Below are 22,286 nucleotides of genomic sequence, written 5' to 3' on the forward strand. Positions count from 1 at the left end.
CCTTGAGATTAAAGATGAATCTTGGCTATTTGCCATCTAGGAATCTACCTAATTACCCAAGGTTATGCATCGGTCAGTCAGAGATATTTTATGAAGGACAAGGGAATTGTGTTTATAAAATCAGAAATTTCTTGTGTTTATAAAATCAGAAATTCACAGACCCAAAGGTATTTCCTCTAGTTATAAAGCAAAATTCCCTTTCTAGGGAGACATTTCTAGACCTGAGTAAAAAGTGTAAGGATTTTATCAGCCCTTCCCTTCCCAGAGACAGCCTCATGCACGACTGCAGCAGCTTTGCAGCCCCTTTAGTTTCATCACTTTCCCTGCCTTTCCCAGGCTGCACTGAACTCCACTCCCTGACCAGCTCCCCTTCCTTCAGGCTATTTTAACTAGCAAAATAGAGTTGCTCATATGGAACAAGTGATTTTGTCATTCTGTGAAGATCTGTGCTCTATTTGGCTTGTCTCATTGACGTTTCCCCCTGGCCATTTCTTCTGGGTTTTGGGCGGTGCAGGCTGGCAGGAAAGGGTCTCGATTGTCCAAAAGCAAGGTGAGGGCTTGTGGGTTGTGTTTGGAGGCTTGGGTGGGTTATTGCACCCATCCTCCTCATCTTCCTGTTGGACATGGCTAAATGAGATGTATCCCCTCACTAATTGCTGCAGTGTAGAATCAGGCCTCATTGACATGCTGGGCTTTACAGCAGTTTGCTATAATTCTTCAAAGGCAATGGAATGGCTTATTGTACTGTAATCTATCCTAAAAGAATACATCTAGAAATTATTTTCAAATACTTTCAAGAAATATTATGACAGTTTGTTGACAGGGTAACTCCATCTAGGAGCAACACAAGACAAAACTGAAAAGACAGGGATTACTTGACTCTGAAAAAAGAGTAAACATGCTTTATCATGATTCCATGACACTTCTTTGAGCTGAAATTAATGAATAAAAAGTTATTAAGACTGTGGATTTTGATGCTTTTTACACTATCCTAGGATCATAAGTTCCAATAATTATGTTAATGCTAAATATGTCATTTTATGTATTGTGCACAAAAGTGCTTTATAAAACATTGGGGAAATAGACAGTTGTTTGATGGTTTCTACTAGGTAATACTTTACATCATGCTTTCACAAGTAGTTTTCTCCTTAGAAAACAAACAGTTTTCTCCTTTTTGGTAAAATACAGCTTATCAAGCCTCGGTTTTATTTTTAAATGATAGAAATCTATTTTTAAAGCATAGTTATTGTCCAAAAATTTACCATCTTGGTCTGGGGAGTATGTGCAGCAAAAGTGATTTGATTTTCAGACTGAGTTGCCTGAACTGTATTTCACACATTATAAGATGCATTAACACATACTAGTAGAAAAAACTTGGCCTTGAAAATGCTCTGCTTAAACATATAGAAGTCCACAGGCTGAAGTTTTTCACTTACCACATATGATGGCCAACACAGAATTGGAGAAATTTCTTTGCAATAATTAATTAAATTACCTGGGAGATAACACAGGCATTATTTTAACATTTCATTTAGTACTTCCTTGGGCTTTCTATAGCAGGGTAAACCTTAACTGTGATTTGTGTTTGGATCAATGAAGCACTTCCATAAATAATAAACTTGTTTATTTTCAGTGGTAGTATCCCACTCCTGTCCCATGGTATCACAGTGAAATAGAACCTTCAAGGTATAATGATCATGCTTTTATTGCTACCACAGAAAATGATGACTTATTTGGCTCTGGCCACCCTGTAAATAGCCTAGTGCATAGGAATTGAGCAGAGACATTTGTAAGACATCTTTATTGTTTATACATACAGTGATATTTCCTATATGTGGTTGCCCAAACTAGCAACATACAATTTGATCTAAGCACAGATATAAATTCTCTGGCTCAGCCTCAAGAATAAACAAAATGGCAAAATAGAAACCCAAGGAAATGATCACAGACTGAATATTCTGAAGTAGTTCCGACTTGTTTTACCTGCTGTCTGGCTTAAATAATCAGATCATCTTTCTCTATCAGAATGGCAATTCTGGTTTTGGAGAACTGCTTGTTGCAGATGAGTTTTGTGAGGGAATGGTAGTCACTACAAAAAAGTCAGCAGTTTCATGATGTGGTATCTAGAATGCTGGAATTATTTCCAAACAAAGAAATTTTGAATACCATTCTTGTTGCCAGCATTGAGACCCATGTCAGCAGATCTAAATACAAACTTTGGATTTGTTTGTGAACTCAAGGTTCTGATCAAGTCATGTACTAAGGCAGGCCTCTATCAGAACACAGTGAGTGAGGATATTTGATCCTGGTGTGGGTCAAACATGTTGCATGCTCCTGTACCATTTCTGGGCCTTGTGAAACACAATACAAAGTCATATCTGAACATTACACCTCCCCAGATAGTGTCATTGCACTGTCACTGCACTCGTGGTCACCCTCTGAGACACACAGAAGGCAAACAAGGCTTTTTGCCTTTCCTCAGAAGTGGAGTTGGGAGTAGAATAGAAGAGGGTTTGCTCTCTAGAACAGACAAATTTTATATCCAGTCCAGAGAGAGAACAAATGTCTTCCTATATGGAATATTGCCAGTTTGAATCCTGATGAAAGGATTAGTATCTTTGGACCTGAGCCCTGCAAATGCCTGATTTAATGCTATGTCTTTTACAGTTTATCTTGCCAGCTGATGTTTTACCACTGGCACCATGTGTTTACACACAGGGTTATCCAAAGGGACGCCCACAACTCGTGTAGGTCATGTTGTAGTGATGTATTCCCAGTGCCAAACTGGACAGCCACTTCCCCTGAACCCTGTGTCTGTCATCAGCTTGTATCAGAGTCCCTCCAGTGTGTTTGAACTGTGCTTTAGCCTACATATCTTTTAAGTAGCTATTGGTAATTCCAAGACCTACAATCTCCAACAAGGCTTTGATTCCAAGGCCTCTGTGCTGTTGGAGCTGGAAGCCATATCCAGCATGGACAGTGACTTCTGCAGGAAAAGTGCTGCCTTTTAAAAGACCTCATGGTTAATCTCTGACAAGTGTTATTTGAGAAAAAGAGGACTCTGACTGTCACATCTCAGGGTCTGACTTTTGATAGCTCTGCTCTTCATTTCCAGCCTAGGAGTTTCTGTTGTTTAGCCCTTTTTCAAAGATATTCAAGTGGACTGGAAACAGGCTGAGGATGGGCACTGAGGAGTTTCTTCTTGTATGGCTTCTCCTCACCTGCCATGATGAGGTGAAAGGTGCTGCTGCTACCAGCTCACCTCTGTGTTTTTAGTCCCCCATAAATGACACCTGTAACATGTCAGGCTGCTGGGAAAATATTACAAAGTTCAGTCCCAAGAGCTGCTTCTTATTTTAAGCTATGATAAATTTGTTTTTGGGGACGTTTTTGGGGTTTTGTTCATTTTTGTTTGCTTTTTGTGTACCTCCTCACTGGCAGAGCATGAGATAAGAAAAATGTCCTTGACTTAGGTTAAAAACAACTTAGCAAAAAACTAAAACATCACTGTATTATTAACACCATTCTAATTCCAAACCCAAAGCACAGCTTTGTAGTAGCTACTGAGAAGAAATTAGCTCCATCCCACCTGGAACCAGGGCAGTGTTACAGATTTTGCATTGCTTTATTAGAAAGCATTGGACTATTCCCATTAAATGTACTCTACTAGGGATTTTACTGTTAACTGTGTATTGACACAGTATCTTGTGTGAGTGATCCAAATTTTAATGATTTTATTCTCTCCATCAACGTGATGTATCATAATTGCTTTTTTGGATGAGTTACAAGCTGAGCGTAAATATTTAGTATTAATGAATTCAGGTTTATAATGTGTAAGTGTATCTGTAGTGCAGCAAATATGCATCCATCCATGAAGAATCTACTGTGCTCAGGGCAGGACTTCTCCCTTTCTTCCTCATCTTCCTCTTCCTGTTTCTCTTGCTTGTGGAAAACAAAATAACTTGTTTTTCTCCATTTGTTACTGATCCCCTCAGCCTTGGCACTTCACCATGTTTACTGGACACACTCTTGCATTCCTGTCATGTCTTTTGTTATGAACAGATTGTCCAAATACTCAAATCTGTTCACAGGTTGCTGGCCAAGGGCTAAATCGCATTGACAACATGAGGTATTTTATCTTTTTGTTGTTGTTGTATTTATATTGTATTTTACAGACTTGCTTCTCCTGCTAGTGTGCTGGGGAACTTTGGACAGCAAGGTGGGAAATAATGAGATAGCAGCTGCAGATACGCCAAGAACAGATTCTGCTTTGCTTTCCAGGTCTGTGGCCTCACTGCAAACCCCTTTTGTGCTCTCAGGCCAAAGACTTGGTCTTCTCCTGAGAAACTGCCATTGTCATTTGTGTAAAAAAAAAGAGTGTATTGGAGGGGTCTTCATAGCCTCAACAGTTGCTTCCTGAGTTAGTGTGTGGTGCCTTGGGGTGCCCCCCTCTCTGAGGGCTCTGAAGCTCTGTTCAGACCAGTGTTTCTGTGCATTTCAGAGGTGAAACTCAAAGCACACAGAGAAAAGCAGAAGTGTGACAAAGGGTGGTTCTGGGTTTGAGGTTGCCACTTGGGAACAAATGCATGTGAATTCAGGTTTTGGCTCAGCTGATTGTTCTGCATCATCTGCCATTTGAAATGGAGCAACAGCAGCTATCCAAGAGGAAATGATCAGGAGAGGCCAAGGTAGTGCAAGTCCCTGAGACTGTATCACTGTACAAGACAGCTGCCCCTAGCTGGATCCTGTGTACTCAGTGGGGTTTCTGAAGTCCTTGCCCTCCTGCTGACCTCCACTTGTGGGCCCAGTTCTGCTTTGTCACAACAAGCTTTGTAGGGTGGCTTCTCCCTTCCCCTGTGCACCTCATGCCATCCTTTCTCCTTGTCCCTAGATTAAGGGCAAGTGGTGTAAAATGTCGGAGCCAGCACACAGCTGCTGACAGCTGTACTGGTGCTGAACATTTGCACAGAAGCTCTCTCAGTGTCTAACATGGAGTGCCCAGGGTGACTGGTGGTTCTGCAGGGGGCATGCAGAAAGGAGGATGAAGAACTGTGAAAAGATGAGGCTAAAATCAAAGGCTGGGAGAAATGACAAAGAGAGCAGTGAATGTTTCTCTCCAAGAACTCCTCATGAGTCCTTAGGTTTCCTGCTGCCTTCCCACATTTTATAAATGGACTGAACAGATGACAGTTTATATATATATATATAAACCCAATGAGATGCTGCTAGTCTTCTGTGAAATTGGTTGGATACCTAGTGATAAGCTAATATTTAGTAGCAGTTTTCCCTCTCATGACAGTATGAGTCCTAAATATCCAGTTTTATTTGGTGTCTTTTGTAATAAGGGAGATGATATTCTCATTAAGGCATGACTGGGCTAGAGCCAGGCTCCCTCTTCTCAGGCTGGCTGCTCTGACAAGATGGTCCTGGGCTGTTACAGCTCTTGTGGAGACCAGAGCCTCCTGGGGGTTGGCTGTGATGCCTGCACACTGGTCCTGCCTCAGGAAATGAGAAAAAAATCAATGCAGGGGAACAGGAAAGAGGCTGTTGAGATCACCTTTTTCTGGCAGCAGTGGCTGGCCAGTGGCTTCGTGTGCATCTCTCAATCAGGAGTCTCTGCTGGCCTGTGGCTTTAAAGTTTTCTAGTGTTCTGCATCAGTCTGTAATTGCTCTATGTCTGAGCTGACCTGGCCTGTGGTTAATCACTTGCACATATTCCACAGGCTTGCCCAGAAAGCGGTAGGCATTTTCAGAGAGTGGGATAACTACTTCTCTAATGCCAGCAATAAAATTGCCATTTATATGAAAAGGCCCAGAGTGCTTAAAATTGAGTTGGAAGTAGTAGATGAGGCATTGCTTAATTTTCTCTTGCCCTTTCAATACCACAGTCAATTTTTGCTGCTGTTTTTAAAAATAAATTGAAGAAAATGTGCATGCTTGTAAGCCTTTTAGCTATGATTAAACTCTTAGAATTTTTTTTCTTTCTTCCTTTGCCTTAAATTAAGTCTTAGTAAATAAATAATTTTAAAGTAAGTTGGAGACAAGTAACAAGGCCTGTTCTGAATAGTTTGGAGGCCCCGATGTTACCTGATGGAAGGCCTTTCTCATATATTATATTGTAATTTATTTAACACTGCTAATATTTTATAGCCATAACTGCAGTGCAGTAAGAGCTCTATGGTCATTCTGTAGGGAGCTCAGCCCTAAAATTGCACATAAAAATTTTGTGCTGCTGGATCTTGTTGTAAGTTCAACTCACTGATCCACTCAGTGGTTTTATTAGCAATTTAAATTAAAAACACCTGTTTGGAAATTTCCAAGCTATTTTGGAGAATTCCAAACTGGGTTTCCATGGTGAAAGTGTCATCAGAACAAGCTTGTACTGTTAATTGCCATATATCCCTCTCATATGTCTTACAAAGAAATGCCTTGAATTGTTTTGCTCATTGACCTCCTAGTCACTTTAAGCCCCAGTGGATGCAGGCTTCTTTGAGGATCTAGATTTACTTATTTTTTTGTTTAGCTTTCCAAGTATAAAGTTAAAAACCTTATGGATTGATTTCCCTTTGCCTTAACACAACAAAACACAGCCTATCAAATACATCACTGCAAACTCACCTTAATAATCTGAGTTTTCAGACTCACTCAGCCTGAAAATAAATTAGAATGCACTAGAATTAGGTTCCTGCAAGAACATTTTCTACCACAGGAGTTCTAATGAGCAGGTAACAGATAGACTGGGCAAGGACCTGCATAATAATAAAACACATTATGGATGGAAGCTAACAAAATGACAAAAAGTGCAGCAAAACAAAAAGGAACAACAACAGTCATTATTCTCAAAGAATACCAATGGAATTATTAAACCACATATTGGAACATTGTCATTGCAAGCAGCACTAGCTGAGATTGAAGCTTACTGCGTGAGACTGTGTGAGTGGTACACGTGTGTATAATTGTCTCTAAAGGAAATTTTGAGGAGCTTGAATCTCAAGTACTCTGTTTTTTGGATGATTTAGGCTCTGTTTTGACTCTCAATTCCCTTGCACACTGCAGTAAAAAGCAGGACAGAGACTTGTCTGGCTCACGTTCTTCCTGGCCGCCGGAAGCACAGGGCACAGAGTGCTCCTCTGCAGGGACAGTCTGAGACACTTGTGCAGCCATTCACATTCACTGCGGTCACTGAGTGACTTCACTTGGGAGGAAAGAGCTGACCTTGGTTTGTCTGCATAGGAAACAGAGCAGTTTGTTTCTACTGCCCTCTGGCTCTGTACTCCTGACAGAGCACAGAGGGACAGATCTGAGCCTGGCTTTGACAAAGGATGTGAGGAGGCTGTCCATGGAAGTGGGACAGAAGGGACTGGGGGTCCTGCTCAGGTTTCTCAATTTTGTAGTAGCTTCTTCCAAACTTAATAAATAATGGTTTGAGTCTCTGGTTTCTAAAACAAAATGCAACCCATTTGCTCAGCTTAGGTGTCTTCTTCCTATTAGTCTGCATTTTAACAGTTTTGTGACTTTGCAATCAGACTCTTCCCAGCTTAAATAGCTTCAGTTCATATTCTCACAAGCAATGTAAACCTTTTTTACATTGGAAGTGATATTGATGTCTTTTTAAAAGGGATCTTTAGCTGCTCTAATTGTACATCAGTATTAATATAGGAATACAGCCTTTAATTTCCTGCCTGTATTCCTGTTTCATTTAATAATTTTAAAAATATTAATCCATAGACTTTATTTTTTCTTTCCAGTTCATTAGTTACATTTAATGTTTATCTCATGAGAGTGAAAAATGTAGGGAAATAGTTAATTTCTAGTTGTTATGCTGCTTCTGGTGGAAATATATAACAGACTTAGGAATGCATCTGGCTTTCCTTTTTCTGCTATGCACTACTCAATTCTGCTGAAAGCGAGGAATAAAATCAGTGCTGTTCATTTTCTTATAATTTGAAGCAATCCACTTTCTCCTAGCCTGAAATTCAGAATATTTCCCAATCCCACTGTGTTCAGAACATGAAGGAAACATTCATCTGTTCAGTCCTAAAAAAGAAAATTCAAATGTAGCTTTAACATTTCTCTTTGCTGATGTGGCCTTCCTCTGACACACACTGATTGCCTGTCATACTCTTTAAATCAAAGCTATAGATCTGCATGCTCCATACTATCCCTTCTAAAAAGGCATCTAATTGTTTCTGTATGCAGCTTGAAGGGCAGTAAACACAGATTAGTAAGTATATACATAAATAACTCCAATGTTTTGTGAAAGCTTATACTTTTTATTTATTTTTATCTGCATTTTATCTGCATTTCAAGAATTATAGATGCTAGCATCTAGGAGATGACCCAATTTTGTCACTGTCATAGAAGGGAATCTCTCCTTAGGAGATATTTCTTTCCTTGATACTATTATTTTGTGAGCCCTTTTGATGCTGTTCTGGATCTTGCATCAAAGCTATCCTAATTTTACTGATACACCTATGAAATATCCCTTTTTTAATATCTGAGAGTGGATTAAAAGTGTCAGCTTGGATCACTCACAAACATCTGTGAAACTCCACAGTTTGGACTTCCCAAATTTTTTCTAGTGTCCTACAACCTGGGATTGCATTTAGTTTTCCATTCCAGAATCCAATAGCAGGACTATAAAAAAGCCTTGGCTCTCATTTTAAGTATGTTATGGATATAAGGCAAAACTTGAAAATATGACAACAGGTCATATTTAACTGTTTAACTCAAAACCCATCATGGGAAATATGCTGATTTTACCCTTTCCCTCCACAAAGTTTCTAGAAGGCACTTTAGAACTGCAATAATGTAATTGTGCTGCATCTGTCTTTTCTTACCTGTAATCATCTACTTTTGTTGTAAAGCAGTGTATCCACTGGTTAAATAGCTAGGTGCTGCTAGCTCTTATTTAACTGTTATCTTTCACTTCCTACTGAGGTAAAAATGAGATGGAGATTCTAGAGACCAGAATAATGAGCTGCTCACCGCCAGGAACATTAACATTTCTGTATGCCATTCTAGGTAGGGTACAAAATCATTTCACATGCAAATTCACAGAAGTGTGTGTGCAAAGCCCAGTAAGGTTCATCCTTCTAGCACTGAGGATGTGGTTTAGTGGTGAACATAGTGGTGGTGCTGGGTTGGTGGTTGCATTTGATGATCTTAAAAATATTTTCCAACTTCAATGATTCAGTGATGCTATTTCTTAAAGCTCAGTAGGCCATCACTACATTTATTAAGTGGGTGAAAGTGCCTATTAAAAGATGTTGTCATGACTTCTCTGTAGGATTTGAAAGTCTACTGTTCCAGTCTTATACATAATGACCTAAAATGTTTGAATCGAGGCTGCTCTGGTTTCAGATTTTAATCATGGCACCACCTTGAAGGAATTTTTTTGTCTTAGCATCTCAAAATTGAAAACTCTGGGCTGGCTGGTGCAGTAAGGACAGAACAACAGGCTGCTGTGCCCTGTGTGGGCACTGGGTCACAGGGCAGGGAAAGGGGTATCACATATTCTGGAGCAGAGAACAGTATTTTCTTGGGCTTAAAAATACATAAACAATTAAAAAGCATAGCTGAATTACTCTTCTGAGGGACAGAAGTATCCTCTGTGTGCAGTCTGGCATGCAGATAACTGATCTGGACTTCAGTGCTGGAAGCTCACACAAATATTGTCTCAGAGCTTCTTTCCCTTTCAGTTGTTTTTAAGTAGGCTGCTGCCTTCAATGTAGCTTTGGGAGAGGGAAATCCACTTCATATGATATCAGGGTTATTGTTCCTAGATAGAAGATTTTTCAAAGGGGTTTAGGCAACCTGGAAATGTACAGGCACTACAACTTATTACCAGCAGCTTTGCAGATTGTAACTATAATTCTTAGAGCAAAGGAAAGCAACGACACATTATTTGTGGTTTGTCATCTCTACATAAAATCGGGTCCAGACTTTGTGTGACCCTGGCTGCCACAGCTCACAACCTCAGTGCACACACAGCATTATTTCTTCAAGCTGAGACACTTGAAACATAACATTCAGTAAATGACAGCTCTGAAGAGTTGCCTGAGGAATAAAGGGAATTTACACACTTTCAGTTTGAACAGCACAGAGCTGATCACATCTCATGCAGGGAACTAAACTAGTACATTTTAATTTACCATTATACCATTAAATGCAGGTTACAAGGGTGTTGCTCTTTGTTTTAATGTTTTAGCTCTCTAACAAATCCTCACACATACTCTCACAGCTTGGAAAACAAGCTGTTGCTTTAGCAAAATTCCATTTCACTGCAGCTTTGTAGTGGTGACCCTTTGGGCAATGTAAGTACATGTCCCTAAAGGAGCATTTAAGCACTATTTTCCGTCACTGTCAGAGCTTGTTGGACATAGGTTTTGCTCAAAATTTTGGCAAAAAGCTACTCTTGCAGGAAAAAAAAAAGCACAACACAGCAGTTCCCAAAATTATCTGATCATCCCCATTTGCAAAAGTAATTCTGTGAGTGATGAAAATCAGCATGTGCTAATTTCTGGCAGCTTTGGAGGTTTATTGGCAGCTTTTCTTGTAGCCAGTTGTCTCTGGTGTTAAATTCCTGTGTACATAAAGACCTTTTAATAGTCTGCTGGAGTTCCTGGGTCTGGCCCATTAGATCTGTGCATGGATACAGAGGAGAAAAGTTTCTGTGCTTTGCATTTGGACAATTCACCTTGATTTCTAAAGGGAATGGAGATGCAATGAATGTTTTGGAGGACCTCAGTGTGGAAAGGGTTCAGGGTTGTGCTGGGTACATGCATGAGTGGGGACAGATGTGTGTTTGCTGGCTGGCCTCTCTCAGTGTCCTCACTCCAATCACTGGGTCCTGACCACCTCTATGCCCACTACACTTGCTTGTCACATGCTCTGATGTGCAATATTAAATTAACTGTGTTTCTGAAAATAAAATGTCCTTTTTAATTTATTTCTATGAACAAATAAGTAGCTTCTGACAACCCTGGCTAAGAAACTGGCATCTGTCAAGACAAGGAAAGAGTTTTTTATAGTATTATTTCTAAATTTAGATGTGAAGCTCATTAATATTCTGTTGTGGCAATAATGATCACTTTGTTACACATAGAAAAGTGACATAAGCAGGGAGATCTTCATGAGAATTTTGTATCTTAGTGAAAAGCCTCTTCAGGTTCTGAGGAGAACAGTTGATACTGATGTACAGGATTTAATGTAGCTTTATTTAGCAGATTGAGACTGTCCTGGGAGGAAGGAGGGAGGGACACCAATGTACACATCTGTGGAGTGATTCCCTTTCCTGTTTCCTGGGTTTATTTCACTTATCAAAAATACTGGACTTAGTTTTTTGAGTCTGTTTCATTTTGCAAAGCAGAGATTGTCACTGCTGTCCACTTAAAATACAGAGTAGTGATTGACAAAAGAGCTGAAACCTTTTCTTCAGACATCAGAAGGAACAGAGATATGGTGATACCTAATAGCACAAGGGTAGTAATTCTAGCTGTAAAGTCAAGGTGATGGGCCCAGGCAGGGCTCTTCTAGGTAAAAACGGAATTTCTGCTGAAGACTTCTTTGGGTTTCACAACCTGACAGCAGAGTGATGTATCCAGCAGAACATTTATGTAGCTAGGTTGGGTAAACTGCAGTAAAATGGGGTTTTTTTGTTTGTTTTCTGTACAAAGACCAGTCCAGAACCCAGAGTCCTTGTAAGTGGAAAAAATACCCAAATAAACCTTGCACTGTTTATAAAAACTTGTACTGTGCGTTCCCCTAAAATGAAAATTTTAATATACAATTTGTAGGTTAAATTTGATTTAGTCCTATTTAAATTGCTAATGGGCAGATGTTTCCTTAGTAACTACCAGCTGACCCTGAATATCAAAGAAAGCAGTGCCTAAAATTGTACCCAAGATATTCAGACAAATGCCTGTTCAAGAGAATGTAAACTTCCAAATTTTGTCATGTGCTGAGATGTCTGGATGCAAAATTGCCCCATATGAATATAACAGAACTGGAGTGATGGCTGTTGCAGAAAACTGTCCCTGTCACATCCCTGCTGTAACTATGCCACTGAGACCTTCTCCCAGCATGCCAGGAAGTGCCTCTCCCCTTCTTACCTACTCACAGGGCACTTAGAAAAGGAAATGAAGAGGCAGATCAGCTCAGAGAATGTATTTTGAACTGCAAATTGTGAATGACAATATTACCAGAAGAATAATGTGAATAACTAGACCTTCAGGTCACCAGATGTGTAAAAAATAATCTGTAAGTTTTGCTATGGGTCATGTTAAAATGCAATTTGTCAGGAATTTTCCTCCAAACTGAAATGCTGCTCTTCCTGTTCACTGCCACTCAGGATTAAAAAGTATTTGAGTCCTTTCTCTTTGGAACTGGATACCATAGGAAGCATATTCAAAAACTAGAATTTCCTTGTCAATTCAATTTCAGCTTGGATTTAAAAAAAACGTAGTGTCATGTTTGCTTTGGGGACTGAGAAGAGCATCTGTACAACCAGTGTTTGAAATAAGCCTAAACTGGGAAAAGCTAGACCCAGTGTAACATCTCAGCCCACACAGAGCACTTGGTTTACAGGCCTCTGTCTTGGAGTTTCACCTCATTTCATTAATTTCTTCAGCTTTTAACTTTTCACAACATCTGATCCACAAAAAGGGTTTTTTACTCTGTAAAGATTTCTTTTTTCCATTGAAACTTTGAGTCAAAACCAAAGAAACTTTTTTTTTTCCAGAAATGCCCAGGAATTATTTTGCATGTTAATTTATTCCCGTATCTCATTGAAATATTTACTTAGCTGCAGTTGCTCAGGCAGAATGGAGTCTGAGCCATGTGGCTTTCCAGTGAATGTGATAAAAACACAGCCTTGGTCGAGCTCCACCTGTTTTTGACAGGATGCAAAACCCCACTCCATTAATGTGAACATGCATTTGCACTCAGTTTAAACATTGCATATGCTCCATGTCTAATTCTAGGTGACTCTGAACATATGAGCTTTCATTTGCTGGCTTTTAGCTGTGCATCCCCCAGTGCAAAATTAAAAATAACTGTATCCATATAACAGCAGAGCACTTTTCACTCCAGCCTCTCCAGTGCTGTGCATTCACAGCCCACAGATGTGCCCCTGTGCATCAGCTGGTCACCAGGCACAGGTGGGCTGCAGCCCTGGGGTCCCTGTAGCCCAGGTACAGCAGGGACAGTTGGTCCTGCTGAGGAGAGCAGTGCCAGGCCTTTGGGGATGCTCAGCCCAATGCAGGCATCCTTAGTCCCTGGTTTAAGAGACAGTCTGCTATAAATAGCAGCAGTGCCAGTGGAAAATAGAACTAGTACCTGCACTTCTGTTCAGACTCATGAAACAATTTTGTTGAGCTCTCTGTGGATCAGAAAGGTCCTTACTCCTCAGTTACTCTTTTCCAAGCTGTCTAGCTTGTGTTAAATTTGTTCTGAAAATAGCAAACAAAGTTTTAAATTTATCAGAATTTCTCATAAAGTGTTTTGGGCTTGTTTTGATTTTGCTTTTTTTTACCTCCTTTTTCCCTGAAATTCCAACTATTGCTAGAATTTTCAATGTCTAGCATTATAAAATAGTTCACTGCAGAGCATACCAGATCATCATTTGAAATCAGATTTTCTGGCATCATATGGAAAACCTGCTGTGGACAGTCTTGGTTAGTTTTGCTTTTATTACCCATTGTGCACTCAGAGGGATTACAGCTGTCTTTTGGTTGCTCCCCAGGGATTCAGTTAATCTTACAGTGCAGCCACAACGTGGTGTGGCAGTTCAGTTTCTTCTGGAGAATCTTCTGTGAGTCCTGTTGGGGATGGCAGATTGTCAAGAAGAGCACAAAGGGCTTAAAGAAATAACCCAGTGTCAAAATAGGCAGTGGATACACATCTGTGACTGGTGTTGCTTACAAGAGATTCATGAGGCACAAGCAATTTCCACAAAGCTTCCTTGGGTGTTTCAGTGCAATTATTTGGGTACTCAGAGCAGGATTGTCATTGCATGTCTGCAGGATCAAACCCTGGGCCTGTGGGTTTGACAGGTGGGATAAAAGAATAAATTTTATTTTGTAGCACTAATGTATTCTATATATCCTGAGAGGCCTGACTTCTTAAGCAGCACCTGATCTCCTACCTCAAAGCAGAGGCATACAGTAGAGGGAAGAAATTTGATGTGCATAGACATATTGGCTGCTCATTTTAGGCAGTCCTCCAGATGCACAAAATGGCTCTAAATCTGACCTTTGTCACAACTCATTTATGCTTTAGCCTATATCTAAAAGGATGGGATTATTACCCTCTGGATCTTGATTTGAGATCATAGTGAGTCGTTTGAGTAGTTCAGAAAAGTAATGCAAAAAAAAGTGTGTATGTTCTTTGGGAATAAGAAGGGGGAACTCTCAAGTGTTTTTAAAAAAATAGAGATAAATGTGTGTAATTTGCATGTTTAATTTTTGTAATAAAAATGGTATAGATTTGTGCAAAACCATACCTACAGTGTAGTTCCTGTATCCATGATTGTCCATGATTGATCCTGTCCTTATTTCTTCAGTATTACATTTCATGGTCTGTTGAAATCATGTTTAGGGGGATAAAAATAGTATATCTTCTGTTGTTTTGGCATCCAACCTCTAATTTACAAATATAATTTATGCTAATCTTGAAAGTGCTTCTCAGATATAAAGTAAAATGTGTCATCCTTAGTACATGTGTGCATAATTTATTCTGATGGGGAATAGACATTTCAAAGCCATTTCAGCCCTTCATATGCAGAACATTTGATATGAGCAGGGCACAGCTGGGTGTTCTCTGCTGTAAGAGCAAGGAAATGGTTAAAACAGCAGTAGCTACTGTCTTAACCCAGAAAATATAAATACACCATGGGATAAACTGTTGTTTGCACAGTCAAGCCAGCTTGTACAGGATCCTTGAGTTAGGTATTTTTATTCCTTTTGTTTTGCTGATGATTAGTCATTTCTGCAGAAAATTCTTCCTATGATAACAGTTAATTTTTTAGTGACTTCTGTCTCTGACTCAGATGGCTTCCCTGGTGGATTAGAAGTGTGTCAGGGGGGATTAGCTCAGCGTGGGCTTGCAGCTCCCCGGAGGGAAGGAGCCTGGCCATCCTCGTGTTTCACTGCCCTGGAACTCCCAGCTCTCCCCATTCCTCAGAGGAGCCTGCAGAGACTCCCAGCTCAGGTTCTGCCAGCAAATGAACCAGCATCTGTGGTCAATCTTCTTCAAGTACAAGAGGAGCGAGCAGCTGCTCTTGAAATGGTTTCTCTTGGCTACCTGGAATGCCAACCCTTAGAAGGATGGTGACCTTCTGTGGTCCCTGACTGGAATGTGTCACAGCAAAGAAATTAAAATACCTTCAAAGATGACACATCCCCAGCAGAGCAAATCCCTCTTCCTCCTGTTCTGGAGGTCAAATCTTATAATCAGGTGTAGCTCCCTTTTTGAACTTGTGCCAAAAAAGCAGAAAATCCAATGTAAAGCAGCACAGGAAGAAAAAAGGAAACCATGCAAAGATGAGGAGAACTATGAAGGGGTTCTTAGTGCCTGAGGGATGAAAATAATGCAGTGTAAATTTAAACTGATAGGAGAATTTTTGCATGAAAACCAAGAACAAGAGTTGATAGATAGCTAGGAAGAAAATCTATCTCCAGGGTATTCTGACTTCATGGTCTCAGTCCAAGATTTCTACTCCTTACAGCTGCACTGAGGAATTCAATTCTATTTTGTTTATAGTTAAACAGTGACACTAAGTAAACAAAAGTTTTCATACAACTATTAATTTTTTTCCAGGAATTAATTCAGTTTCTATCTGGACCAAGTAATGAAACAGCACAGCAAATTAAAATTGTTCTTTGCAATATTAAATAGGAACAATGCAAACTAAAAAGACCGCACTGATTGATGCAGACAGCTTCTGCATACTTTTTGTTTGCCATATATTTTTCATCAATGTGATGAAAATTTATTTGCCATAGTTTTCTAACTTAACAACTTGAAAAAATGTTCAGAGTCAGCAGGCACATTATGACTCATGGCAAAGCAAGGTAGACATGACCTTCCCCATGCTGTTTGCATTTAGAGTACTTGCTGTGTTCATTTCTAATGTTTAGTCTTCCTCTGTAACTTTCACTCTTGTGATATGTAGTGAAATTAGTAATATAAAAGACTTTCTCCTCTGTAGTTCTTCAAAGATGTTCTTCCATTATTCTCTGCTGTAGTTACATCAGTACTCCAGGATCTGCCCTGTGGAAAAGAGCAGGCAGAGCACCAGAAGTGAGCTGTGAAGTGTGCAGCCCTGCCATGACCACAGCCTACATGCCAGCAGGCTGTAGGAGCAGCCAGGCCAGTGTGGGTTAATGCTAGCTCAGTTCTGACCTCAAAAAACTCAGCTGGCAGACAAAACCTGTATGGAGCTGTAATGAGACTCATTGGATCCATCAGTCAGATCTCTTGTTCATATTTTAGAAATGAAAGCTGAAATCTGCCGTAACTGGTTTAAGACAGATCTGACTGTTTTGGTATTTGCTGTAGTGATTTAATTCCATCACTGTGTGGGAGAGGGAGAGGGATGGGATTTTGCTTCCCTTGCAGTGCCCCCAAGGAGAGAGTGTGTAACCTGGTAGCACTCGACGGTCTGCATGGGCCTGCTGAGGTGGGGTTGGAGCTGTAACGTGGCTCTGAAGGGAGAGATGGTTCACAACAATCTTCTTAAAGGTGTCTGACACTTGGCATTGCCCTTTTCTTCACCCATGGCAGCATCAGTCACCAGACCTGGGCAAACACTGAAGTGCATTTTCAGCACCAAGTCAGCTTTGATGTGTTTAACGTGAGCAATCATGTGATTCATTTTGTTGTTATATAATCATGGCTCTCTTTGCAGACAAATGTCTTGCATTTTTAACAGCTATTTAAGCTGTAATTCTTTGTCAGAGAAGCATTTGATCTGGCCAAGTTCAAATTGAAACTTCCCAGAGGAATAATCCAAATCTGCATTTCCATATATATTAATAAACTATATAATACTGGCATCAACTCACATAATACAGTTTTGAAATGAGATAGAACTCATTATCAGTACAATGAGGAGCACAGAGTATTACCTGTCAGAAATAATGGAGTGAGATCTACACAGCTCCTTTCTCTCTCACTGTCTTTGTAGTCATTGCTGCACAGCAAGTTATGTGTAAACCTTTGTCAGCTTGTTGTGCTGAAGTGGGACACATGCTAGCCCCAGCCAATTCCTGTGGCTGTGAGCAGGAGGAGTATATAAATAAATCCTTTCATTCTGTCTGGGTTCATGATGTAACAACAGCAAGACTGCATTGCACAAGTCTAAATGGACCTTCAGGATGCTGCTACCTGAGGGCAGGGGATGCCACATTTGAAATCTGCCATCCTGCTTTTGATTTTGTGTTCTTGGTGTGAGTCTGGATTTATTCCTTTCTCTTTACACACAGGGGATTTTGGTCTGCATTGCTGAGGTGTGAACTTGGCATCCCACTGTGTGTTGTGCTGGTGTGAGCTGGTCAGACCCAGCTGGGAGACACACACTGCCCTATACTGGGAATTGCTACCAGTGGAGGAAACAAACCTAAGTCTATTGTGATCCTGGTCAGTGACTAGGGCCCAGGACCAAAGATTGGAGAGTAATCTTCTTCAGCTTTTGGTTTACAGAGCTTATCCAGCAGCTGAGTGTTAGCTCCTGCATTCAAAGACTCCTTTAAATGTGGCTGAAAACAGGGAAATGGTGCTGTGCTGGTTTTGCCTGGTAGCTGAGCAGAGGATATAGGAAAGCAAGACCAGATCTATTCCAGCTGTGATGCTGCACAGCAGCAAGTTCTGTTCCCATCTGTACCCACAACCTCTCTCTCACCTGGCTGTAGGCTCTTTGCTCTGGAGAAAGTGTAGGAAGCAGGTGAGGGTTTCATCTATGTTGAAATTAAGTAAAGAATGAAAAATCAAGCAGGGGAGAAGGATTTGATTTAATTGTTTAATGATACAGTGCATTTAGACACCAGGAGTACATTTTGTAAGTTTTAATTTCTGGAATACAAGATGCAGCAGTTTGGCAGAAAACCTGTCCTGCTGCATATAAATGCAGTTCTGTGTATTCTTAGGAAAAGGGTGAAATATATCACCTCAGGGGGATTTGTGCAAGTCCATCCAGCTTGCCATAAGAACCTGGCTTATAGTGGATGGTTCAAACACCTTCACACAGCAGTGAAGTAAATGCAGTAATTAAATAATGTAAACTGTTAAGAATTGTAGCATTGGAGACATGGCAAACTGAAATTTTCTTTGCTAAACATGATTATCCAATAGACTTAAGAAAGGAAGCAGACTCCCCACCTGCATTCTTCATCATGTTTGGATAGTAATCTTCTTTAAATAATATGACAGGCTCTTTCTGTAGTCCAGTGTCAGAGGATTATACTATTTTCAGAACAATTTATGAAAGATTAGTAGAGGCATAGTTAATCATTCAAACTAACTACAGGTTTTTTAGAAATATTCAAATTAATGAGTTCTACCTCTTGATCTTTCTGGCTGCAAATCCCTTTGGAATTGATGCCAATTAGGATTTAGTAACAACTTGGCTGTGAGCATGGACCAGTGTGTGAACACGTGTGGCAGGCGTGTGTGCACACATTTACATATGTGGGTAGGTGTCAGTGCCCCTGGAAAGTGGCACATGGTCAGTTAGACCTGTTAGTTCTGTTGTTAACCAGTTTTGAAAGTGGACATCTCCACTTGGAGAGGAAATGGGATAAGAATGCAGGGAGAGTAATAAGCAAACAAAAGTTCTGCTTTATCATGCACAAGGCTGTATATTGCTCATTGCCAGTCTGAAACTTTTAGGACAATTCAATGCAACTTGTGTTTTACCTACAGTGAAGATGGGGTGGAAATGAGGTGGCCTTGCTTACTCTTCACACTTTTGAGAAATGTTCTTCTCTTTTTAAGAAGGAAATGTATTCCAGCACCATACAAACTTCACCAGACCAAGGCAACATCAAGTAAGAAACTTTCAGAGAAGCACTTACCCCACTCAGAGCTTTACTCTGTGTGAAGGGGAAACAGGAGCTAATTAGAGCTTTCTGATGCTTCACAATTCTTGTGCTGACATTTCTGTGTGCCCACAGTGGTACCATTTCAAACCTCCTTGCAAACAGGCCCACATTGACCTGTGTGTGTTGCTGAGTTTCTTTGCATAGTCACTGACTTGCTTGAATTGAAATGTGCTGTTGGTTTGCAGTATAAACACCAGTAAGAGCTGTTTTTCAGAACTGATAAGCATGAGTGGAACAGGAATAATATCAAGTTCTCAGTCAAGCCACCCACAGAAAAATGCAGTGATTGGTATGGTAGCACTTGTTTCAACTGAACTTTCCTTCCTCTTTACCTGTGTTTCTAAATGGCTGGAGGTTATTTTCTTCCTCGTGTCCCACCTCCATGGCCTTTTCATCTCCTACATTTGTAATTTACTAGTCTGAAGCTGCTTGTGTTGCAGATTTATGGGGATTTGATGTGATGTTGCATTTCCTATAGCCAAGTAATTTTTAGAATATTTCTTCTCTACCATTCTTTAGTCTCAAGGGAAAAGATTGATTGGATGCCATGAGCCTTGTTTCCCAAGCTACATGAGCATCTGTAGTCAAAGATGAGTGTCAGGGGGTGTGGATCAATACCCCCTGTTGTATTTCTAAAGTGTTATTCTTTGCCCTACTTACAGTCTCCTGTTTTCCTGAAAACTCAGTTCTGACTTTCAATGTTTGAAATTTGTTCTGTAGAAAATTTCTAGTTACAATACTATGAAACCTGACAAAAGCTTGTCTTGATTTCTTTTTGTAAAATTCTGAGTGCTTAGCAGTGTATCTATATCTCAGTTGTTGGCAGCTTATATTGAAAACTAGACTTTTCTAGTAGTCATCTTCTTTCCAAAGAGCAATTCTTGTTTTCAAAATCAAAAACATGATCTGCTTGTCACAGGCAGAACTGAGACCCTGGTTCCAGACATGGTTCAGGCAAAGGAGGACCTTTTGCTTATATTTGTATTTTCTCTTACAGCATAGGTGGAGAAGTAGCAAGAGGAAATGAAGGCAGCTACGTGGGGAAACATTTCCGCATGGGATTTATGACAATGCCTGCTCCTCAGGACAGACTGCCACACCCCTGCTCCAGTGGCTTCACTGTCAGATCCCAGTCTCTTCATTCAGTTGGAGGAACTGATGATGAAAGCAGCAGCTCTCGAAAGCAGCCGCCTCCAAAACCGAAGCGAGACCCCAACACCAAACTGAGCACCTCGTCTGAAACTGTCAACACTGGAACAACAAGCAAAAGTGGGAAACTACCAGACAGGACTGAAGGTAAACACTGAAATTCTTTGAGAAAAAGGGAGTTGATGAACCAGTCTTAAGATCATCCTGTTGCATTTAAGAATTACCTGTATGTTTCCCTATTTGTGTAACAGTGCCAACACAGGTATCCTAGACCACTCATGTCTAAATGTTGGACCAACTATCCAACTGTTCTGGATAGTTTTGCTTTTGACATTTGTCACAGAACTGCACTACTTACATGGTCTGGATGTACACTGGAGAATGAGCTGAGCTTATTCAAAGTGAAGGGGGAAGAGATTGCTTTCAGTCAGAATGTAGGCCAAAGTTATCGGCCCACCAGCCAAGGACCACTGACCATACCTTTAGAATGGTGCAAACCACAGCTCTGGAAAGGGCTCTCCTCAAAAAAGGAATGAAGAACAGAAATTAATAAAAAGAATACTTCCTGGCCCTGAAACTCCACAGCAAGGAAATATCATCCAACAGTAAAAATTTTAGCCAGGATGATATAATGGATAGCCCAAAGCTTCTGTTTGTGTCTGAGTCTACATTTTCTCTTCCCATTCCTCCCAGTTCATTTCAGCCAGAGAATTAACAAATAGTTTTAGTGAAGACATTGCTTCCTTACTCTGCACTGCTAAAGATGAGCTAACACTGTAGGGGTCATCTCCTTCCTTTATTCCATGCTGTAAATACATTCTGTGCAGCAGTAGGACCAGCTGTACTCTCTCCTAGAGAGATCAGGATGACTCTGCTTCACAGTGTGAACTGTAGGAAGGAACCCATAAGGACAAATGGTTTGATCAGTGCTGGTGTCTCCCACTGCTGGGTTATATATCAGTTTAACATCTGATGCAGCACATTGTCCTCCTAGTGGGTATCCCTTTGCTTGGTGCTTGGCCAGAAATACTTGTTAGCTACATTCATGCTATTACCCCCTTTAAGCAAATCTGATGAAAAAGAAGTTATTGATGATAACAAAGATGCCAATGAATGTGTAAATCATGGTGGCACATATGTCTATGATTGTGAAGTTGAACACAAGTGCTGAGCAAAGCTGTGGATTTATTTATGCTCTTGGTAGTTGTTGTGCATATGACATTTTTCATTACTTCCATATCTTGTCTTATTCAGCAACCATGACATCAACTCCATGCAGACTAACATGACAAATGCAAGCATTAAATAACTGTCCTTAACAAAAGCAGTTTTCCACAATTTTACTGGACCAAAGCCTACACAGAAACCATTTAACTTTGATATTTAAATTTTCTTATCAGGAAGTCTTTCAAATTTTAGTTTAGTATCAAAAGAGGCACAAACTTGGTCTGATATGCTCTGAAGTGAAAGGCAGGAGCTCTTACATTACTCAAACCCTTTTTTTAAAAATATAACATTTAAAGTATTTTTATAATTCTTTAATATGTCTCTTAGCACTCTTTTTCCCTGAATCTGTCCAACCAGAATCACCAAGACTAGATGAAGTTTGTTTTGCAGACAGGGTAGTAGGAAAGGTTTTAATGTTTTTTAATTTCTTTAATGACTATTCCTGCAAGTGTGAATTGAGTCACACAGTACACAGTGCTGTTCAGAATAGCTGACCTCAGCACCATCTCTAGGATGCTTAGGAATGGAATCTGTTTACATCCATATCCCAGCCCTTTTCCTCATTTGCTGAGAACCAAGAGAACTTGACAGATTTGAAGTAGCAATAATAACAAGGATAATTGAAATACATCCAAGTATTTTGCCAGCCTCACAGATATCATGACTTAAGAAGCTTTTGTCCTCACAGAACTAGATTTTCTTCAGCATTATTGTCATTCTGGACAGTTCTGAAAATTTTGTTTCCTTTCCCTCATCTTCTTCTGCCATCTGAAATTTGAGTCCAAGAAAGGAATATGCAGTCATGTCCCT

General features: G+C 40.2%; 1 protein-coding gene across 5 annotated transcripts in view; it reads left to right on the top strand.

Annotated features, from left to right (window-relative positions):
- NYAP2 (neuronal tyrosine-phosphorylated phosphoinositide-3-kinase adaptor 2) overlaps nt 1-22,286 on the top strand; it is a 135,686-nt gene that overhangs the window by 41,532 nt on the left and 71,868 nt on the right. For all 5 annotated transcript variants that reach the window (XM_071437520.1, XM_071437521.1, XM_071437522.1 and 2 more), the window contains one exon: nt 20,098-20,396. In XM_071437520.1, coding sequence (XP_071293621.1) covers nt 20,098-20,396 — 299 coding nt within the window. The remainder of the gene's footprint in view (nt 1-20,097; nt 20,397-22,286) is intronic.

This window comes from Agelaius tricolor, unplaced genomic scaffold (assembly GCF_023055355.1).
Source record: "Agelaius tricolor isolate 1412-34295 unplaced genomic scaffold, bAgeTri1.0.p SCAF_12, whole genome shotgun sequence".
Classification (NCBI taxonomy): Eukaryota; Metazoa; Chordata; class Aves; order Passeriformes; family Icteridae; genus Agelaius; species Agelaius tricolor.